The sequence below is a fragment of the Plectropomus leopardus genome, chromosome 6 (genome assembly GCF_008729295.1).
Source record: "Plectropomus leopardus isolate mb chromosome 6, YSFRI_Pleo_2.0, whole genome shotgun sequence".
In the NCBI taxonomy this organism is placed as follows: domain Eukaryota; kingdom Metazoa; phylum Chordata; class Actinopteri; order Perciformes; family Serranidae; genus Plectropomus; species Plectropomus leopardus.
The window spans coordinates 32694513-32717459 of NC_056468.1; the positions used below are offsets into that span (position 1 = coordinate 32694513).

The following is a 22947-nucleotide window of genomic DNA, read 5'->3' on the forward strand; positions in this document are numbered from 1 at the left end:
GTGTACAAAGGCTGTGTCCTCGCCACAGAGGCCGCAGGTTTGACGCTGACCTCGGACCTTTGCTGCATGTCCATCTCTCTGCCCCTTTCAAATACAAGCAAAAACCCCTCCAAAAATAATCTTTGATAAAAGGTGGCTGTTTATAGATGTCTATATTGATAAGAGCTTCATTTTAACATTATATTATCATTCTAAAACTTGTCAGTACATTCATGTATTTATGTTGAAATGATGTTTGCAGAGCTGCATTAGAATCCAAAATCAAATCTCAAGTCCCTTAGGGGAATATCCAAGTTGAGTCGAGGTGCAAGTCTTTCAGCTGCCCGAATGCTGATCATTAAAATGACACAGCATTTAGACAAACCTTCGATAGTTCTGTAATTATCCGTCCACACAAGCGATAGCAGTGACATTTTTTTGCTTTCTGGTTGTCCGTCCTTCCATCCGTACGTCCCATTCTCGTGATTGTGATAGCTCAACAACACGTGGAGGGAATTTCCTCACATTTGGCTGAAATGTCCACTTGGATTCAACGATGAACTAATTCGATTTTGGTGGTCAACGGTCAAATGTCGAAGTCACTGTGACCTCATTTGTCTCATTTTGTGAATGCACTATCTCAAGATGGCCTTTTTTCGGGAATTTCATCAAATTTGGCTCAAACTTGGTCCATTTGGACCCAAGAATGCACTGGTGGTCAAAGGTCACTGTGACCTCACAGATAACTCAAGAATTCATACGCTAATAATGGCAACATTTCGTACAATTGTTTGATTATATTCCAAAGGTCAAAGATCAGCTTCACTGTGCCGTCATAATGTTCTGCAAAAACACTTTTCTGGTAATTAAAGCCATAGCTCAGGAACAGAGGGGGAGACATTTGGTCAGATACTGAATTGCTGACAGTAGTCTTGGGTGCCTACCTCGAAACTGTGCTGAATGTATAAATCCTCTGTGTGTGAAGCTTCCATGTTTTCACAGACAGGGATGTAAACTGGAAGCGCAATTTGACTTATGTGCAGAGGCAATTGCAAAGTGGTAATTCTAGTTTTACGGTTGATGTTACACTTGAATGGTTGCTTTCAATTCTTAAGTTAAGTCACATTTTCAGGGGGAGTCAAGTCTGAAGTCAGTCATGTCCGAGTAAAGTCTGAGTTTTGAGACCTAAAATCCTTTATATGTTCATGAGAGGAACGAAACGACACAGAATACCCGGGTTGACATGACATATAATGTGGTCACAATTCTCTAGGCATTTATCACACAATCTGATATGCCTCAACATACAGTCATATCTGACCAACACGTACTCTTAAATGTCAAATGTGGAGGCTTGATCAGTGGCTCTAGGTTCAAACTATGATGCTCTTTGGACCCTCAAGGACAGCGTGTCAGTTTCCACTTATTACATGCTACAGTGTCCTTACAATTAATTTCTGTGTTCACAGGAAACTAGATTTTCTCTCCAAACCTGCTTCTGGTTTAGCCAACAATACTACTTTATTATGGGGGCAGCCTCTGGCTCACTGGGCAGAGTATGTGCCATATAGGATGCATCCTGGGCAGTTGCCCCAGTTCCAGTCCGACCTGTGGCCCTTTGCAGCATGTTATTCACTCTCTCTATGCCCCCTTTTCTGTCACTCTTAAGCTGCTTTATCATTAAGGCCATAAAAGCCCCCTAAAATTGATTAAATAAAAACTACTACACGCTTCGGTTTAGAAAAAAGATCATGGTACTCATAATAACTACGTTTGTTACACAATTTAACTTAACAAGTATATCACATGAAGAAAAACCTGACGTAACATTTCACACTGGACAGTGACACTTTTCCTCTGGGTGAAAGTCCTGTGTTTGTTTGAGCCATCCATCCTACATGGACTTTCTCGCTCTTTATTCAATGTCATATCCACAGATGGATTTACGATTGCTGTTGGACAGTGTGTTGGTCTTTAGTTAAGCCCAAGTCTCAGGACTACAGCTGTATTTAGACAACTAAAAGAAACTCAGGATTTTCAACCCATTTGGCCCATTTTTGACCTTGATGTCTAGATCTCAGTGCTCCCTAGGAGGCTGCTCACATCTGATAACTTTTAATCTGTTGAGTTTTAACAGTCAGAGCAGATGAATTCCCAACTGTGTTTTTGTGCTGGAGCTGCTGGCCTTTGTCATGATTTTGAAACATTCATAGTTTGTGGTTTGTATACTTTTTGTTTAATTCTTTTGTTTTCTTTTTTTTTCTCTTCCATCTATGAAACATCCTGTAACTACTGTTTTCAAGAAATTGACTTTCGTACAGGCTGAGGTTAATGACAGAGAATCAGTCTCTGCAAGACTGATGTGTAAGACGGGCTGATTAGAAGATAAAAATCACATTATTTTCATTTTCTTGTCTTGTCTGGCTCTTTGTCTTTAAACAGAAAAATGATGTGTATGTGAGTAAAATAAAGTTCTCTAACCATCATCTGGTTCTGCCTGCAGAACTGATGTTAGACTAGTTTGATCTCCTTTCATGTTTTCCTCAATTTATGCAGGTGCCCTTGAGCAAAAGTGCCTCTCATCAAAGTCATACAAAAGAGAGTAAAGTACAACCAAATCTTTGTTTTAAAGATTTCCTCAAGAGTGGAAGCTCTGTCCAGGGGTAATAAAAGCTGCTGCAATATTTTTGGCTAATGCCCGCCGGAGTTATTGACACAGAAAAGGTCAGGTCAGAATCAAGCATCAGCAGTAGGAAAGTCAAAGGTCAGAGGTCAAATGTTAAAACAAGTACTATTTTTTTATATAATGTACTTTACCTGCGTTCCAGAGAGGTCAGTTCTGCTGTAACCCTCCGGCAGGGCACAGGGTCAGCAGTTTGGCTGCAGGCACAGGTGGTATATAAACAGGTGGAAAGTCAATGAGTACATTTACTTAAGTAAACTTTTGAGGTACTTTACCTTCCATTTTATGCTACTTTAAGTTTCTATATTGCGACTAAATAGTGCACTTTTTTTATACTGCTCTAAATTTGATAGCTATAGTTGCTTGTTGCTTTTGTATTTTACATTAAAAACATGGTGAGCCTAAACCAAATCCCCTCAACCAACAAAGGCTACTGGCCACTCATAGAGAGAGTAGAGCTGGTCATTGCTCTGCTGTCCTAGGATTTGCAAATTTTCTCCCAGGAAATCACCATCGACATCTCCTCCTACATCAATGAATTTAATTAGTGAAACAACAGAAGCAAATGTGCCCAAAACAACAGTGTAATCCTCCTTAACTAGATTTTATGAAAACCATCTAGACGAGGTGACCAGTAGCTTTCTTGGTAGAGTGGGTGCCCCATGTACAAAGACTATGTCCCTGACACAGCGGCCGCAGGTTCAATTCCAACCTTGACCCTGCTGCATGTCATCCCTTCTCTCTCCCCTTTCACACTTAAGCTGTTCTGTCAATTAAAGGCAATAAACCCAAAAAATGATCTTTAGAAAAAGAAAAAAAAATCGGAATAAGAACAATTACCAAGTAGTTTTCACTCACAAGGTACTTGCTCAGGTTTTTGGTGGATACATTAAACATACAATAAACATACTAAAAGAAATAAATATAAGACAAAGTGCTGCAACACTCACAAACATAAGTATAAAATAGACAAGTGAAAATAAAATTATGTCAAAGGCACATCCCCAATTTTCTGCAGCACAGTTACTTACAGGACTGATATTTGCAGTGGAGTCTTTTCAATTGATCTATTTTCATTAAAAGGGCCTGAGTTCTCTCTCTCGGTCGGTACCTCCTGCTGGGAAATTAAACTGCATCACTCCACACTTTCCTGCTGCCACCTGAATTCCAGTTTGCATGTAGGAGGTGTTTTAATTTCACATGTTCATGTGAAGCCATCAGTATTTATAGATGGCATTGCTATTCACAAAGTGTTGGCTTGAGCCATATGCCGACTTGTTAAGTCGACATCCAGCGGAGATGCTAACGTTTTCTCCCCAATCTCTCTGCTGCTCCAGCTGAAGGTGTTCCTAAATTTCTGTATTAATATTCAAACACTCCCATTGTCTGTTCTTATTAAGCCATGGCATTTCTACCTGAGAGTGTCCTGACATGGGAGAAGAGTGAGAGGGAGAGGCAGATGATGTGCAGTCAATAATGAGGCAGACTAAAGTTCATATTATTTCACATGATTGCTACGCCCCCTCCTAACCTGATTTTACATGCTGCTCTCGCCCTCTGGAGCTTTTCAGTCAGCTGAGAGAGGACCTCTGCTGTTCTCACATACATGTGAAATAAATTCACTTCAGTTCATTATGTTTAAAGATGCATGAGAAATGTAGCTGAAGTGAAACTGTAAAAAAAAACCAAAAAAAAACACCACCAACAACAAAATAAAAACACCAATTATGAAAGGAAAGCACCTTCTGCCAAAAAAATACAGACATTTTGTCCAACATCAAAAGCAGTTCTAGGTATTATCATCATATAACTTTGATCTGAATAGAAATTACCTTATATTTCATAGTGTCTATGTTTTGTGTTATTATCATCAGTATTTGCTCGTCTGCCTCTTGTACTAGTTTGGAAGTTGAGTGCCTCTCCTTGTTCTCCTGTCCCACCATGTGTTCAGATGAGGAAGGGTAGGCAGAATAATTATTATTACCATCAGTATTCACATGAACCAGGGCAGCGGTATGTTCTCACACAGGAGTCACAGGATTATTAGAAAAAATATGTCACACATGTTTCACAAAATGTTTCTTTTTTATGATTTTTTCAGTCTTTCTTACTTTATTTAATTAACGTTTTTTTTGCATTTTACTGGTGAAATATTGAATTCTTTCAGCTCCTCTTTCCCTTAAAAAATCAGAGAAATTAATTAATCTAAGAAATAAAACTCACTATTTGGCTGACCTGCTCGCAGCTGATCTCAAAACTAAGTCAATAATAAGTGTCACAGGTAGACTGATATTAAAGCTTAACAACTTCCCCCCAAATTTTAGAAAGGTTCAAACTAAGTTTGATTTTTGCAATTAATTAAAGACTTTATTTAGCTTTTAGATTAAAATTGAGTTTCAAACACTTTTCTTTGCTCTACTTCTCTTAAGTAATGTCAGGAAGGGTGACTTTTATTTTTCATCATGGTATCAAATGCAAAAACTTTCATATTTAAAATCAGATATTTCAAATATAACGTCACATGTGATTTGTTTATTGTTGTATACTGGGTTGTTTTTATTCTATTAAAGTATCTATGTAGACTTATACTGTAGTTGTGTAGTATATTGTAATGTATTTTGTACAGAGCACATACTGTACGTTCAGAATATGTGTAGTTTATTTACATTCTTATTCAGCATTTACAACTATAAGAACAACTAATAGATGTTTTATAACACACTGCAAGCACGTAGTCAGTGATTTAAGGACACTCTGAGGTTTCAGTGTGTTTATCAAGCATCCATAACAGCGATGGATCATGAATGATTGAAAACATGACAGCTGTAATCATGTATAATGACATGTCTGTAATGATATGATTTCATTTATTTCATATCCACTTGTACAGTCAGTAAATGCTTTCAAGCTGTAATGTAATTAGCAATATTTAGTTTGTTCAGTGTAAGTTATAGATGCTTCGCAGGACGACATTTAAGTATTGATGAGTGATATAATATTTTAAAAACAGACTTAACTTTAGCATTGTAGAGTATTATAAACCATTAAATGGGTTTTGCTCATAAATAGGGGTGTAGGATTACTCCAATCTTTACTTAATAATAGTCATAATAGTAATACCATAATGTAGTGTTACAAGTAGGATTCCTACTTAACATAAAAGTATTAGCCCTAAAATAAACTTCAAGAAACAGAGGTAAAAGTCTGCAGAGTGGCTCATCTCAGAATAATATACATTATATTGTTGGATCACAGTTGCTGATGCATTAATGTGGTCATCACTTCAGAGTTGCAGCAGGTAATGGTGTGGGTTGCTTGTGAATTTTATTAAAGTTTGTTTTATTAGTCTGAACATGCATAGAAGGATAACTAAAGAATTCAAGTCAAGTGAAGGAAAAAGTACACATTTTTTCTCCGAAGTGTGATGTAGTGGTAGAAAGTAGCAGTGTGTAAAGTATGAGTACATCAAAATTTTTACTTCAGTGCAGTAGTTAGTTTACTTTCCGCCACTGCTTATACAGTACATGCCATCTTAGAATAATGTTACCATATATTTAGAGCTTTGGGGCGAGGGGGTTCCTCCTCCTCCTCCTCCTCCTCCTCCTCAGTCCCTCCATGTGTTTCGGGCTCGAGGACAGGGCGGAGTGACGTCACGCAGGGCTGGTCTTTCGCCGTTTATTAGCCAGGGGAGCCAAGTGCCAGGTTGCAAGAGCTTCACACTGCAGCTCTGTCCGGCCAGCGGCAGAGGGGATGTCCTACTAACTTCCACCCAAAAAAAAACTTTCGAGAAACTTTTAGTCAAACAGAAAACAAGCACCGACTGACTGACAAAGTGTCGCAACTCGCCTCACTCCCGTTTTAATGAAACTTGAATGTGTTTTTGAGCTAAAACAGAGGCTGCACATCCACTTTGATAACTTTTGAATGAGCCGCTTGCGCAAAAAGTTGTTCCCGATTTTTATTTTAATTTGACGTTTGGATAAAGTTTTTTTTTCTTTATCACTTAAAGACTCGTGATGGCTGTCCTATCACTAGCGTTACTTCTTGTAGGATTTGTATTGACTTCAGCTGACAAGGTAAGTGTCCGCACCGCTTCTCAGTCTCCTCATTTTACTCTCAAGTGTGCGCAAAGTTTGACTTTCTGTGAAATAAAAGCATCGGTGCCAGACTGACTCCGCGACAGGTTTTTTAAAAGTGTCTCCAGACTTTTTGCCTGTTCGACTGCGCACACTGCTCGCTCTGTGAAATGCATGTTGACACTGCACACGCATGTGTTTAGCCTGTTACATAAGACGCGTAAAATAGAGGCATTTTTGTTAACTTTTTATTAGCAGCTTTCAGTAAACTTGCTGCTGGACATCTCACACTGTCAGATTTCTTCCTGGCCTTTAACAAGCTTTTTTCTCTCCTCTCTTACAGGCTGGTGAAGTAGATAAAGAGGGTAAGTCCTGTTTATTTTCTCCTCATCTTGTTCATAATTACATGTAAGTTGTGAGAAAGTAGAAGAGAAACTCAAGAGAGCGACCCTGGTGCAGTGAGATCAAAGTGGGAGGGGAGTTTGTGTGTGAGGAGCTCTGTAATACACCCCCTTCCCCTCCCCTCCTCTTATACCCTCTGCTACCAGTCCCCCTACACACACACACACACACGCACACTCTCTCCTCCACACACACACTTATATTGCATGAGCAAACTGCTTCAAGGGCTTTGTTATACAGGAAAGAAAATTCCACTTCTAAATCCCGCACATCTGTTATCCATTCTGAGGTTAAGAAACAAGTGAGCTGCAACAGCGTCCACGTAGGATCCTTTTACACCCGCCGTTATCTTGTGAGCACCTCAAGGGCCTTCACACAGCAAGATGACAGCTGCCAGTTGGACAGCGGTGAAGCTTGTGCTCTGCCACCGTTGGCTCTTCTTTGTGGCCCATTATCAGCCTTGTAAAGCAGTTATTTCACCCATTTAGTGCGGTTTCTCTTAAATTTTCCACCTCCGTCTTTCCTTCTTTTTACAAGTTAAAGTCAACAGGCCTCATGCAGGAACCGCTTGTAGGAACAGATTTTGTTCCCAAGTGGTTTATGAGGACTTGTTGTAAGTTTTTTTTTCTGGATGCGGAACAAAATTTACGTAATGAACAGATAGTCTGCCTCTCCCCTTACTAATCTGAATGAGTTCATGAATAAGATTTTAACATTTTATAAGCATATTTTGGTATCAGCATTTACACATATGGTTAAGTAGTTCTCCAAAAGCTTCCAGATCTTCATTTAAGTTGCTGTGTACCATCAGTTACTGTGTAATACTTCAATCTGTCACCTTAATTGCAGGTGTTTATGGAAGCATCTTCATGTCAAAGCTTTCCCTCTTTTTATCAGTCACAGTGCAGATCTGCTGTTCTGATGACATGTCGACAGCTGTGTTCAAATTTAGACTTTTAAAATCCTTTTGGGTCTCCTATAGCAACTACCGACACTCAGTACGATTACATGATGTAAGAAAACGTTTAGTTATTGCGTTAGTCTTAAACCGGACTTTTAAAATACGTTAACATGTTAGTCAGGATGAAATTGGACTAAGTTGAATTTCTCAAGGTTGGACTTAAGCCGGCATGGTTAAGTCCTTCTGCGCTTGCTCCATAGCTCCCGCACCGTGCTTTGAGCTGGAAGTCGAGCAGTATAAATTCATAGAAGAAAGCACGAAAATCAAACAAATAAGAACGGAAGAAAATGAAACAAGACTAAGGTATCAACAAAAAGTAGTAGAGCATGTACAAATGCACAGTGCTGAAAAGTTGTCGATGTTTTCACCGGTTGATATGCAGCCCGTTTGCCACTTGCTAACTTGTTTGGTATGTGACCAAAAAGGTCAACTGGAAGAACAGCAACTAACTGCAGCGTGTACCGCCACCTGCCATGGCAGAGTCGGACATACTTTTGTCAATAAATTGATTCTTCCTCGTGCTTGTAGACAAGGGATGAGGGCAGTAGTCCAATTAAATGACCTACTCGAGCTATAACTGTAGCTCAGCTTAACTGTGTATGTAAACGCACCGACCGCCAAATTTATTGTTATTTTGTGTTGTGGATGCAGGTCTTGAAGCTCTTCTTTTTACTTATATTTGTAAACAAAACCTTCCCACAGATGGACGGGAACGAGAGGAAGCCGTTGATTGGTTATATTAATGATCACACATCATGAACAGGCTGCATTCATCAGGCTGAAAAAAACAATTTACAGTGAGATTATTAAGACAGTTTGAAATCTAAAAAGAGCAAGAAAAAAATAAGAAGCTGGATAAGTTTATGAAAACATTTTTGGTAAGTTTACTCTTTAGATTGTACATTTTTGTCTAAACTATTGTCTAAAGTTAACTTCTGCTGTGGAATATGCATCAAATCCAGCAATCATTTTATGTAGCAAACGGCCAGTTATGTATGGATGTGAAAGTATGTTTTTTTTTTTTTAGGTCTAAAATCACAGACTAGATTTCTCCTCTTGTGTCAGCACGGCATCTTCAGCCATCCCAGCGCTCAGTTGGTCATTGGCGTAAGCCTTTGTGGTTTATTTAAGTTTACAAGCTTTCAAGTTGTGGTGATGCATCACTCAGTCATATGCTGTGTTCACACTACCGGTTACAAAGAAACAGCATAGACCATTGCCAAGTCACCGCTGGCATGTTGCTCAAGCCACATTGACGTCAAGTTGTCATTGATTTGTGTGTGTTTGCAACTTGTCACAAAGCACCTCAACTGAAAAAAATGCTTTTGATCAATGTTTGAGCCCCAGTGTAACATCACAGTTGGCTGCTCCATTGCATCTTGCATACACCGCAATACACAGAAAGCTAGCAAAATAAATAAAAAGAGCCTTTTGCTTAGTCGCTGAATGTGTGAATAAAGCATTAGTCAAGGCTAATTCTTTGAAGGCAGCTGGGTGTGTCAGGGCTCTAAAGGCGTCAGTATGCGTCAACTGAAGTGCTCGATGGATGATCACATATAACCGCGTCTTATGTCCAGCTTACCTCACATCTTTCTGACAATTTTTGCAACTTTCAGAAACAAAAGTCACGCCCACTTTGCAGCGAATAGTCATGTGTGTGGAGGTGTAAAGTTTTAAAGGTTTAAACAGGGTTTTTCTAGGGCTGTACCCGACTCAGAATCATGCCAGCCAAATGGGATTTGGCAATTGAATACGAATATTTGACAATTAGTTTTGTTTTCCATATAAAGTTTTAAAGTTTGTACAGGGTTTAGCGGGATGTTCAGTGTGACAGCAGCATCCATGTCTTATAATAAACAAGCTAACGGTGCTAATGACAGATTGTAAATACATTTTTTGCCGACATTAGATATCAAACTAAAGCCAGAGATTGCAGCGTATTAACTTGCAGCGAGCTGTAATCTCACCACTTCAAGCAGAAGAGCAGTGCCAGGTATCTCCTCTGTGTCCTCATTGCCTGCAACTTGCAGCTCTGTGTCAAAGAGTAGCGTGAAAGTAAAGAGCGCTCACTTCGCAGCGAAATATGGAGAATAAAACATCCCCAGAAGCACACGGCACAGCACAATGACAAGAAAAAAAAGCAAACAAACAAACAAAAAAAAAAACTCGGAGCAGTCTCAGTCGACTGAGGGATCTCCAACTGATGATTCAAATCTCCAACTTTAAAGGGGCAGCCCGAGGTTTTCAACACTTCACACAGTTGCTTCCATTTCTTTTGGTGCTGACAATCAAATGCAACATCGTACACGTAGTTTCTTTGACGCGCACTGACAGTTGAAGCATATATTTAGCCTGTGTAGTCATATTCAGGGTGACATGACAGTGGTTGGGTTGTTGGTTTTGTCTCCCGTTGGCCTAAACGTCTCTGCGGTGTATTTTAGGTTGATAAGTTTTCAGGTTACGGAGTTACATCCGTCAGTTTTGGTCAGTGATGGCTCTTTAAAGGTCAGCATGGTGTGTCATGTCTCTGAAGATGTACACACAGATGGACAGATTGTGAAAGCCCCCACAACAGTTTCAACGCTCCTTGACGTAGATGAATGAACCATTTTTTGTACTCATACTATTCAGTTACTTTTCATTCTCTGTATGGAAACATAGTTCCTCCACACAGTCTAACCAGATAGTCACCCGTCCATATCTTGTCATCATACATGAAGAAGGTAATTTAGGATCTCTAGAGTAAATGTGAGGTTCTAGTCTCAGATCCTTGAATTCAAAGAAGAGCAGCATCTTTGGAGAGCTGCTCTGTTTGGACTGATGTTCAACAATCATGTTGATGGAGAAATCCATCAGAGCAGAGGCAGAGAGGACAATCGCTCCTCTACCTGAGGCAGAAAATAGACCTCAAAGGGCTGCACTTGGAGCAAGGGATGCCACTTGTACTTTGGCTCTTTGTCTGCACATGGACTCTGCAATCATGTACTCTATGATTTTCACACACTTTTTACATTGTATTACCACTTGGTCCCATGCACTATACAAAGGTACCATCACTGTTGTTTAGCTACAAAGTACGACCTGTTGAGCTTTGATAATTTTGCCTACCTTGCAAACTCCTGTTTAATGTACAAAATTAGCCACAGCCTTGCCCCCCCACTGACAGCTTCACCATGCTCAGATAACAGCAGGCAAACAAGGGCGATTACCAGAGATTACGTGTGCAGTACAGGTGAATACGCTGAATTTGGCCGGACAGCTTTATGCATTTTACCCACTTGGTTTAGAATTTAATGAACAAAGACAAAGAAAAAAAAACAACATAAAACATTAATTTATCTGATATCTCTACAAAATCTGGCCATACAGGTCTCTTGCATTTCACCAACTTGTGAACACATTTTTATGAAGAAAAAAAAACTTTTTTCCATAACGTAGTTATCATTTACTGTATCTATCCACTCTTGTATTGTGGCCGGTTCAGGTAGTAACCAGCGTCTGATGAGGGGCTTTTCTGCAAGTGTATATAAAAAACCCCAAACATTTATTCATCATGACACTTTTACAAGGTCAAGTTCATGTGATTTTAGGTAGAGATTAGAAATTGGCACAGAATCTTTTTCAGATAAGTGGTGCCCTCATCCTTATACCAAAGGATCTATGTTCAGGAGTCATGAGCGAATGGGCTTTGTAAACGACCACATGGTGGCGCCGTCTACACCAACAACTAATCTTATGTTCTATGGCCAAATTTTACAGAATTCGTATCTACAAATAAACATACAGGACTGATGACTGTGATGGAGATAAATATGATTGTGTATGGTTGAGGTGTCTCCTCTGACAAATATAGAGATGTGTGGCTGCCCAGCATCTCAAAAGCCAAACATAAACTCACATGTGTGGTGTGAATTTGGGTGGAAATATTGAATTCTTTTAAAAAAAATTTTGATTTTTTTAAATCACACAGAAACAGAAAGCAGATTTTGTTGGAGGTCACACCAAATGTTGGAGATAGTTTCAGTTTTGTGAAGCCAATCATGGGCATGTATTCTGAAAGAGTCCAGTGATTAGGCCTCTCTGGGCAGAGTTTCACAAAGTACTAAAAAACATCCTTAATACTGATCTGCCCTTGTAATTTTTCACATTTTTTTATGATGTGCTGATTTTCAGGCAGAGCATCCTGATGAAAATATGTTTGTTTTTTTATATTTACTTGCAGAAAAAGCTGCCACAAGGTGATAGTTACTTCCTGAGCTCCTAGAATACAGGAGTGGATAGATATAGTAAATTATATTGACGTTATGGAAACATTTTTTTTTTTTACCCCTTCTTCATCTTCAGAAAAATATTTTCATTTAACTCTGGACCAAGTGGTTGAAATATGTAGAGTTATAGCCGGACTTTTTGGAAGTATCAGATAAATTAGACTATTATGTTGTTTTATTCTAACAAACCTCGTTCATTGCCATTTCTTTTTTTCAAGTTTCATATTTTTCATAGTTATTATATTTACACTTTATCTCTTCCAAAATGTACAAAAGTTCTTAAATTTTGAAGAACTTCTAACTGCAGGGTTAACTTTCCTGCGTCCATCCTGATGTTTGTTTTTGTAATATAAAATGCTGAATAATTAAAAAAAGACCATTTAGGCCTTTTATTTTAAATTGCAAATATTCCTTTCTGTGTGCCCACGAAATATTGTATTTGAAATATGTTTGATCCATTTCCTCCACAATATTTACATAAAATAACAATAATAATACATTAATTTTTCCCTCTTATAAAAATGTGACAGTAGCAGTCAGAGGACTTTTATTTTGACTAATTTAAAAGACATTTGCACCTGAAATAGATGCAGGAGAGGCACAAATTGGCTTCACCAGAATACAGGAACTAAATTGTTGATGTTCAACCTTTCCCTGGAGGAACCCCAGCCACATGTCAATGTTGACATAAAATCCCCAACCCTTTGATGACACCTGTGGTTACCATGGCAACAGCAAGGGTATTATGATGTTATGGAAAACAGTCCTGCAGAAATACAACAGATTCGATTCAAAGAGCAAACAAACAAGCTCACATTTAACTCACTCACAATTAATTCAGTGCCACAATCTGGTTTTATGCTGCTCACAGCAATGTGAATGGTGGACTCCGTCATTACCAATGCAAAGTACTTTACAGTGACATAATCACTAAATGTAAATGCATCCATTTACTATTGTTTGAGCCATACAAACCTTAAGGATTGTAACATAAATAGATGACAACTAAACATGATTTACTAATCTGTGGTTTGACTTGAATATATTGTTTAAGCAGCTTTAAGAAAAAATCAAAATGCACCTGTGTTGTAGATTTGAATAAAATGCAGAACATACAGAAATCTGCTCTTTTTCTCCTTCTAAGTGGGAGAAATGGCCCTTGGGATTAGACCTGGGCCTCAGAGGATCAAGCACTCACTAATGAACAGAGCTAATTCTTGGCTCCTTTTTGACCCCAGGCTCTATAACTTTTTCATCCCTTAAAGATTTGCCGCACCAGCTTTACTGCAAAAAGCATACTGTGGGGAAATATGTAATACTCCATCGAAATTTACATCAGTCCTGCACAGGTAGCATGGGCTTCTCATGTATCACTTTCAAACAGCTGACTCTGTGTCATCCCTTTTTGATGAGCGAGTACAGTTACTGTGATGTAACTTTGAGGTATTTGCCCTTTAAAAAAGGCCTTTGATGTTCTTGCCTGTTAAAAAGCAGACACGTGCCTTCAGCTTGCTTTGCTCTGGGGAGACGTGACGAAGGCGCTCTGTGTTTCCTGTCTGCGTTAAAGCCAATATGATGAAACTCCCTCCAGTGTGCATTTTCTATCAGTGTTATCATCCAATTGACTGTTTTATATCTTTTTCTTTTTCTCAAAAGCTCATCATACGCACGTTTTTTACATCACGTGTCCAGAGCGTGCACACTATGATTTGTAAAGTATGGCATTTCCTCAGACTTGTAATTTGAGTTCCACCACTGACACCTGTTTGAATGTCTTCTGGTCAAAACCTACAAGATAATTACAAGGTTTTGATATTCATGTTACATTTTTTTCCAACCAAAGATTTTTGAATGTGTCTGCCATCGCACACAAACCAAGGGTGGAAATTTCCTTTTAAACTGAATGTTTTCAAGGCCCACAGATTTCCTTGTACGATTGATTTGACCACAAATTAGCCAAGGAACAAGAGCCTCGGGGTGAATGGAGCATGATGCCAAGATGATATTAAATACTGATATTTGTGTGTGTGAGGTATTTCCTTTGGACATGTTCAAGGCAGCAACAGCTTATCAAGAACCCTTGGAAGGACGGTTTCCGTCTCTACGCTTACTGAAAGCTACAGTCTGTTGTTGCATTTTCAGATCTAAAAGCATCGTAGCTTAACAGAGACATTGGCACCAGACTGGATGAAAATCTGCCCATCTGTGGTGAAGAGGAATGCCATGTATAGCAAAAGAAAATCACAGCTTCTTGACTCATGTCAGACTAATGCTTCAGCATGACAAAGCTGCCCTTAGAAACATCAATCAAATATATGCAAGCTTAAACTCCAGGTCGAATACTTTGTTGGGTGTGTGCGCTTCTTCTATGGTTTATATTTTCCAATTATCAAGACAGAAGAGCAAACTCTTGCTGCTATGTCAGCTCTCAAGCTTTGTAAAATTTAAAAGGAAAATGAACTCTTATGTAATAATGTCTTTGGATCTTGAAGTTTTGAAACAGGACTTCCTGGTTTTTATTTAAAACCTGGTCCTTTAGCAATATGCCTACACCAGCACAGTGTCTTTTTTTATTTATTTGTTCTTATATGCTGATTGTGGTAGTAACATTGATAATGATAATAATGTGGAGAAGAGGGAAAGACCTGATGTTAGATGCTGTTCTGAAATGACTTCTTGATTAGTAAATTAGTTGATAGCAATGTACTAATTACAATAAATAGAAATCAAGGAAATTAATGTTTGAGTGCGCACCAGGATGCTCAGATTGATAGATATTTCATTCATAGCTCACATTAAAAACAAAAGGAGCGAACTGCGTTAATCTGATGAAGCCATATGTGAAACGCATATTCGCTTCTTCTTTTGTTTTTAATGTAAGCTGTTAATAGAAAACGTGTCAATCGGAATATCCTGGTGGGTGCTGGAATTTTAATTTCCCTGATTCATGCGTGTTATCCTGCACCGGCTGTCACCTACGAGAGAGGCACAGCTGTGCAAGCGATTTCTTCGTTTATTAAATTAACATAAATATTTGATATCATTAGTCTTGAGTCATACGTCTTGGGTGAAAATGAATAAAAGTCTGCATACGCAGCTTCTGAAATTGCTACTTCTCTTTGTTTTCTACTACTTTCTCTTTGTAAATTGAGTATTTGCTTTGGATTGTTCATCTGGAAAACAAAAGGAATACTTCATCTGCAAAATGACCTTTGTATATCAGTTACTCACCACGTGTTAACTTCAATTCGTAGACCAAACTTTTTTTGTTTGTTTGTTTGTTTGTTTGTTTGTGTTTATTGTGTGTGTGTGTGCGCATGTGCATGTGCGTGTGTGTGTTTGCATGTGTCCTTTTTTATCATTCTGTGTCCCCTCTCTAAATTTGGACATTTTTTTGGAGTTTGAGTTGTTTTAAAGGATAATAGAGCTGATCAGATCAGATCAATAGATGAGAGGTGCAGTTGCAACAAAAGCGATCAATGAAAGCTTTTAGACACAGCGCAATAAACGACTAAGTTTCACTTTCACTGCACCTGGTGTTCTTCTGCTCCATCTGAGTCTATAAAGTCTTACTGTTTTGTGTTACAGACCAACTGAGGAGCCGTCTGAAGGAATACGGCCTCGTCACTCCCTTCAGCACCGACTCCCATGGACACTACCTGTCACACCTGCTCTCTGCCACCCACAAGCAGCGTGTCAAGAGGGAGGTGTTTTCCTCTGGTGAAGCTGAACAGAAACTTTTCTTCAACATTTCTGCCTTCGGGAAGGAGTTCCACCTCCGTCTACGCCCCAACAACAGGCTGGTGGCGCCGGGCGCGATGGTGGAGTGGCATGATGAGATTCAAGGCTTCGGGAATATCAGCTACAGTGCTGGTGATGATGCCGATATGGGCGCCAACCAGACTGAAGTCTCCAGTGGGACGGAGAGGATACTGCACCGGGAGCTGCTGAAGACAGACTGCACCTTTATCGGTGACATCACAGACGTACCCGGGGCCTCGGTTGCCATTAACAACTGTGACGGACTGGTAAGTCCTCCTTAGCTATAAAGCTTCTCACTCCTCCACCCCCTCAAACCCTGTCTTTTCATTACAACAGTGCCATGACCTTATCAACTCTAAACTACTGGATTTTAGACATCCGTAACTCCTGAGTGTAGCCTTTTTTTACGTCAGCACTCGGCATTTTTACAGCACATTGTTCTTGGAGATGTTTTTTAGGCAGAATAGCTTTTTGTACAGATGTTTGTCACGGGTGAGTGGCCATCCATTGCACCCACAAAACCAACGGATTTTCCCTCAACCTCTTCCCAACATAAAACACGAGTTCCCTTTGTGCTTTACAAAAGTCTGCAGTCCTATCCTCCATCACCCCTCATAAAACACTTGAGCAGTAATTGGGGAATGACCTGGGCCAGATTCACTGAGAGTAGGCAAACGAGACATCTCTGCATTCAGCAAAGAGACTCTGTCGGTCCAAAGACCCTCCGATGAAGTTCTCTGCAGAAATGTGCCAGATTTTATATCACAAAGGATGTAACTCATGACTCCTGATGGCTGTTAACAATATTTTAAATGTTTTATTTTATAATTTTATTATTAACAGCAGTTTTGTTGTGGAAGCAGAACCAACCATGAGATTATTATACTAACAATTATCCTACTGCATCACTATCTGTAGCCAGATAATTTTCAAGTATAGTTTTTTCCCTATAACAGAATATTTAGTAAACTACAATTTGCGTTTTTTCCTCAAAACAGACTCAGAAGAAAAGGTCTGGAATTGGTGGTAAAATTGTTAAAAAGATGCCCGACATCCTCTTTATTTTGGTGAATTTCAATTAGACAGCGTTTTCCAACGAGTAACAAAAGCTGTTATTTATTCTCCCTCAAGCCAGACTCCACTGGGAGAAGCACAGGGGCTGCTGGTCTACCGCTGCCTCCATCAGTTAGTTTGTTTGTTAGTCTGGGACTTTGGTGTTTCAAAGGGTTAGTTCAGATTCACCAAAGTCACACAATAATTGATCGATTCAGCAGTAGTTGAGTTTCTTCTGTGTTCAGAGAGCCAAAGTTACTGTTTTTGTTGATGAAGTCTGATGGCTTTGACAAGATCATAGAGGGGGAGCTGTCTGTCAGAAAGGTTAAGCTGTGAAAAAACCCTTAAAAGGGGCGATCACGCCACGCTCCAAAAATGCTTTGGAGGCGTATCTGGAAAAACAGCTAGGAGCGCCACGAGCAGGCTGCATGCGCACACTGTGTGCGTGTGACCAAAAGTGACATTGACGAGCAGTGTGACTTTGCGCCTTGAGCTGAAAAGTTCAAAAAATTTTAAACTTTAGCTTAAAACTGCCAGAAAAATGCGTTGCACAGCAGCAAGAGAGAAGAGGTCTCAGTGTGATCGGCCCTAAATAGCGCACACTTAAGCTAGTATAGGTTTTTTTTAGATGTAACTTTTTTTAAATGGCTAAATATGTTTTGCTGTTGACCCCTCCACAGCAGTACATTGCTCAGCTTCAGTGTTGGCACTCCTGCTGCTTCTCTAAACTAGGGGCTTGACAACACCTACCTAATGTGATACACTGACACATGGAAAAGTATCTTGGTGAGTGTCTGTCGCTCTTGTCGCTACGCTGTGTCCTGCACTGTCAGGCCCGCGTCTGCTTTTTTCTGTCGATTCGACATGTTGAATCGCCGTGGGTGTCGGCAGAGTCCGTTGGTGAATGAAATCACTCTGATTGTCAGTTCAGCCAAGCACACGAGAAGCAAAATGGAAGAGAGGAATGTAAACAAAGGGCTAAAGTGCAGAGGGAGTGAGGTCGGACAGAACTTATTATATCAGGTAAGATTGTTTTTTTTTTAGCCATTGAGCTCTTTAGCAGAAACGTTTCCTATTAGGTTTTTTTTTTGTTGTTCACCGGCACACGGTAAATGTGCTTTGTTCTATTAACAATGAATTGTGTTGTTAATGTGCTAACTGGGTAAATAGTGTGAAGATGGTCTTCCACTTTCCCTTTTCAATGACGACTACAGATCGTCACTGCGGGTATTTTCTTCTCCCGCAGAACATTTTCGCTGGTTTGCAGTCTGTTTGGTGTGTTCATGAGCAACTTTTCTGTGGAGACACAGACGACGTAAAGAGACGCAGCAGGGTGCTTTTATAGCTGCTAGCTCTGTGATGTTTGGTGTTTTTCCAGCTTTAATGAGAACTTTTGATTAGAAAAGAAAATAGAAAGTAAAACCCATTCTTATTTCTTTCAATGACACATTCTCACTGGTGTTTGTCTGAATTGTAACTCGTGCGCTGTGCTGTCTGTTTTAACATCATGCATACTACTTTTAAGATTGCACTGGTGCTGCTTTTGTATAAAGATATATTATGCTCAAACCTGGATGCAACATCAAATGCAGCTGTCACTGCCGCATATCAAAAGGAAAGACTTGAGAAAGAAGTTCCTCTGAAGAGTGACACAAGGATATGATGACGGTGAGGGCCTCGGGGACTCTGACTGAGATCACTGTGAAACATGAAAGCAAAGCCTGGTGGTCTACATTTTCTTTTGTGTGTGTGTGTGTGTGTGTGTGTGTGTGTGTGTGTGTGTGTGTGTGTGTGTGTCTGCTGAGGATTTGATTCTCAGTGGACGGCCATAGGGTGCTCTGCAGGGGTTCACTTTATTCTCTCCGCATTATAACGATTGTATCAAAGCAGCACATGTAGAGAGAAATTCTCACATGCAGGTGGGGGTGTGATACTGACCTGCATTATTTTTTATTTATTTAGCTATTTTTTTAACCCTTTATTCCCAATTTAGTGCATACATATAACCAAATACAAAGTTAACAAAGAGATGATATGGGATAGGATATTGGAATAAAAGTGGGACAGCAACAACAATAATGAACATAAAGATACTTAAAGAAGATAAAAAAGAAAAACAATGAAAATAAACAAACAAAGCATCTTTTGCTTGGATTTAGTTACACGTCATGTAAGAGTTTTCAGGATTGGTTTCACGTTTTTAATTCTCTCTGCTCATGCCTACACATGCACTTAAAAAAAACATTTCTTTTTTCCTTTTCCTTTCTTGTGTTTGATTTGCATAGAGACAGATGGAGTTGTAAAGAGTGAAAAATGTTAAACCCCGCTATGACAAAAGTACAGACATTTCAAACAGCAATATCCTCAGAATACAGAGGTGGAGACAGCAAAACTTGGACGGTTAAAGTCTTTCTATGAATCAACAAACAAGTTATTTGTGAGATCTTTGTCACAGCAGGAGAGAGCTACTGAAGCCTCTCTCTGAGGGGCCTGGGTGCTGGGCAAAAACTTGTCACCTTATCAACAATCATACCAGACCTCTGGCCTTGAATAGAAATCAGATTCAGACCTTTGAGTATTAAGTTTGAGAACCCCACCTCATTCCATACTCAAGGGAGGTTTCAAAGTTTCTAAAGATGTTGGAGAAAATGCTTTTCATAATTTATGGAAACTAAAAGTAGAATCCAGGTCCAATCTGATTGCAAAATTAGATCAGGAGATAACAAGCCGACACTTTCTTGCCGCCGTAATCTTAAACTAAATATAAAACCTAGATCTGAAAGCCATTTTTAACTCACCAGAAATCTACAGCATTTTTTTTTTTTTTTTTTGAGTGAGACAGGAATAAAGAAAGTGGCGTCAGTTCAAATGAGAGATGACTATAATGATAAATTGGACTTTTCCTGTCGTTAAAGATCTCATTAAACAGACTCCTGAACTTCCTGGTAAACAGTTTGACTTCTGTCGTGACCTCATGCTGCACGGGAGGACATAAACAACACTCCAGTGAAGAAAGTCATCACTAGTTTTTGTTGAGGCTCCCACTTTTTTCATAACAGACTAATCAGCCGGTTATACCCTCAGTAGATTATTCGTTAAATCCACAAAATGTTGCATGATAGTGAAAGATTCCCATTACAGTTTTACAAAGTCCGATATTCATGTCCCTCGATTGCTGGTTTTTTGTCTTAAACACAAATCTACTAAGGAAAAGTTATTGAATTTCACAAAGTCATTCTCCAGGCCTGGGACATGGAATTTGAAAAAATCATTGAAAATTTGAAATTTTGGTTAGAGACAGTTTGAATCTGATGAAAAATGTTGGGCAAGAACAATAAAAAATAAAATAAATGCATAAATTACTTAATTAATTTAAAAATATATATTTGTAAGTGTGCGTGGAACCGTTTTTGCTACAGTTATCCAAAAAAAATGGCAAACATGTAATTATATACCCAGATTGTTGGCAACTAATTCAATGGTTTCAGGTCAAACTTTATAATAATCCCATATTTCTGCTGGTGTGACGTTGCACAGCTTTTTTGTTTAACTAATAGTGAAATCATTAGTTTATACTGAACATTAAAATCTTTTAGTCTTTTGTCCCACCCTAACAATCTATTTAAACATTATATTATGGATCTAGAGTTATTTTCCTTTTATAAGACTATATATAAAACCCTCTCATCAGGGCTAAAATTTACTTAAACTTCATCCCGAGTTAATGGTCCGGTTCCCGTCAGGAGCAGAATTGCAGCGTGCGAGTGAGCCCAGACTATTTTGAATCACATTTACATAATGATGCAGAAATGTTAGATATATGCCCAATCGTTTCTATTAATTCATCTGGAAATAAAGTTTAGTGAGATTTAACTGCTAACTTTTGACAGGCAGCTCTCTAAGGGAGCAATTAAAGGACATTTTGTATTTCCAAGTTATATGGCCTAAGGGGAACATATCTATAAATATATATTTGATAGACAAAAGAAACAGAATATGAATTACCTGTGTTGTATGACTCATTTTTTGCCTTCAGTGGCCTCATGTTAATTTTTTCAGTAACTAATATAAGATGAGAGAGCCAGGCTCATCACAATACATATAATGGTAAAGTGAATACAAGATAGGATATTAACTTTCATCTTTGGACACTTAACTTAAAGGAGTTAACATTTCTGCTGTTGCATCATCAGAGGGATTGTAATGAAATATCAAACTCATTGAATCACACTGAGAAAATGTAGCAGCAGAAAACTTACTGAAGGTTACTTTAAATTGCAGTCTAACTTAAAATTGAATTCTTTTTCTGCTTTTTATGCAAGAAACTCAAAACAAAATCAATATTGCAATAATGCTGCAAGCGGCGATTCTGGGTTTAAAGCCAGCACAGACCTTTAAGACTTCAAATGTAGCTGACATGACGACCTTTGACAGTTTACGACAGCTGGTTTTATGATGATCGGATAGATGGTCCTTCATCTACGTCCAAATCTCTACCATGCCACACTCTGCTCTGGCAACACTATTGGCTATTTGCATAAACATCTGGGGGACATGCTTTAAGCTTAGTTTAAAAAGTCCACCGAGTTTGGCAATGTTTGGATAAACTTTCATTGATTTATGGCCAAATTTAGCAAAAAGGCCAATGTTGTCTGGAACTGGTGGCACCATCTATTCAGCAATTTCAAAATATTTTTACACATGTAGTTCAACAATAGTATTCAACGTATCATGCAAGTTTTGTAATGAATGGACAAACAATTTCTCATTTACAGTCTGAATGGTGTTATACCACAACTATTCCTTTGCATTTGTGGCGTCAGGTCGTTTTGAGTGAAATTTCAGGGTGTGTTTAAGGTACTGATGTGGGCATTTCCTGCAAGTTTTGAGATGATCTGCCCAATGATCATGGAGTTGGATCTATTTATGTGCTGAGCCAGACCCCTTCTAAAGTTCATTGGTCGAAATCTTTAAAACACAATGAGATATCAGAAAGTTTTTGATAATTTTGATAAGCTTGGTCCAGTAGACAGGAAATTTGGCACAAACTGGGCCAAACCATAGAGTTTTCAAAAATGTATTCTTCAGAAAGTGTAATATGGCAGAAAAATGGCAAGTTTACCTTGAGTGTAGATGGATGTCTAAACCAAGTTTCATTTAAATCAGACTTGGGCCACAGGAGTTATGACTTTTCAGAGTTAAAAACTGAGACCTTGAATAATAGCGCCTCAATCAGGTTGATTGGAGTTATACTTGTTTAATTGAAGAGTGAAATAGCTCTTCGTCTTGGCAACTGTCAGTTAGCTCAGTCGCTCATGGAACAATATGGTTACGTAGTTTTTTAAAAGATGTATTTTTTATTTATTCAATGAGATATTTTTGCTGTATTGAAGCAAAACTTTGCTTCCTGCTTGTTGTTCTGCACGTGTTTTATTATGCAGCCATATCTGAATGTCAAAGCCACTGACTGTGAACTGCAGGAAAAGTTAAGAAATACCAGTCCTAACCAGTCCATTTTCTCTGAACATCTCTGTGGGAACTCCCAAAATAATGTCCTAAACAAAGATAATGCCAGTCTGACCTTTAGGTTGGTGCTCCTCACTGCAGGATTTGGCCGTTTCCTTTGATTGCGGCAGGAGGAAGCAGTTCATCACTTGGTCAGATTCAGTCCCTCCAGGACATTTATAGTTGAACCTCGCCGGAGATTCGGGGCTGAGAGGGGGGCCACACAGGATGTGTGAGTTTCGCTTTGTAAATACTGTC

General features: G+C 39.0%; 1 protein-coding gene across 1 annotated transcript in view; it reads left to right on the plus strand.

Annotated features, from left to right (window-relative positions):
* Positions 1 to 6420: 6420 nt before the first annotated feature.
* adamts3 (ADAM metallopeptidase with thrombospondin type 1 motif, 3) overlaps positions 6421 to 22947 on the plus strand; it is a 172672-nt gene continuing 156145 nt past the window's right edge. Inside the window, exons 1-3 of the mRNA XM_042488052.1 lie at positions 6421 to 6738; positions 7082 to 7103; positions 15958 to 16397. Coding sequence (XP_042343986.1) covers positions 6679 to 6738; positions 7082 to 7103; positions 15958 to 16397 — 522 coding nt within the window. The 5' untranslated portion in view covers positions 6421 to 6678. The remainder of the gene's footprint in view (positions 6739 to 7081; positions 7104 to 15957; positions 16398 to 22947) is intronic.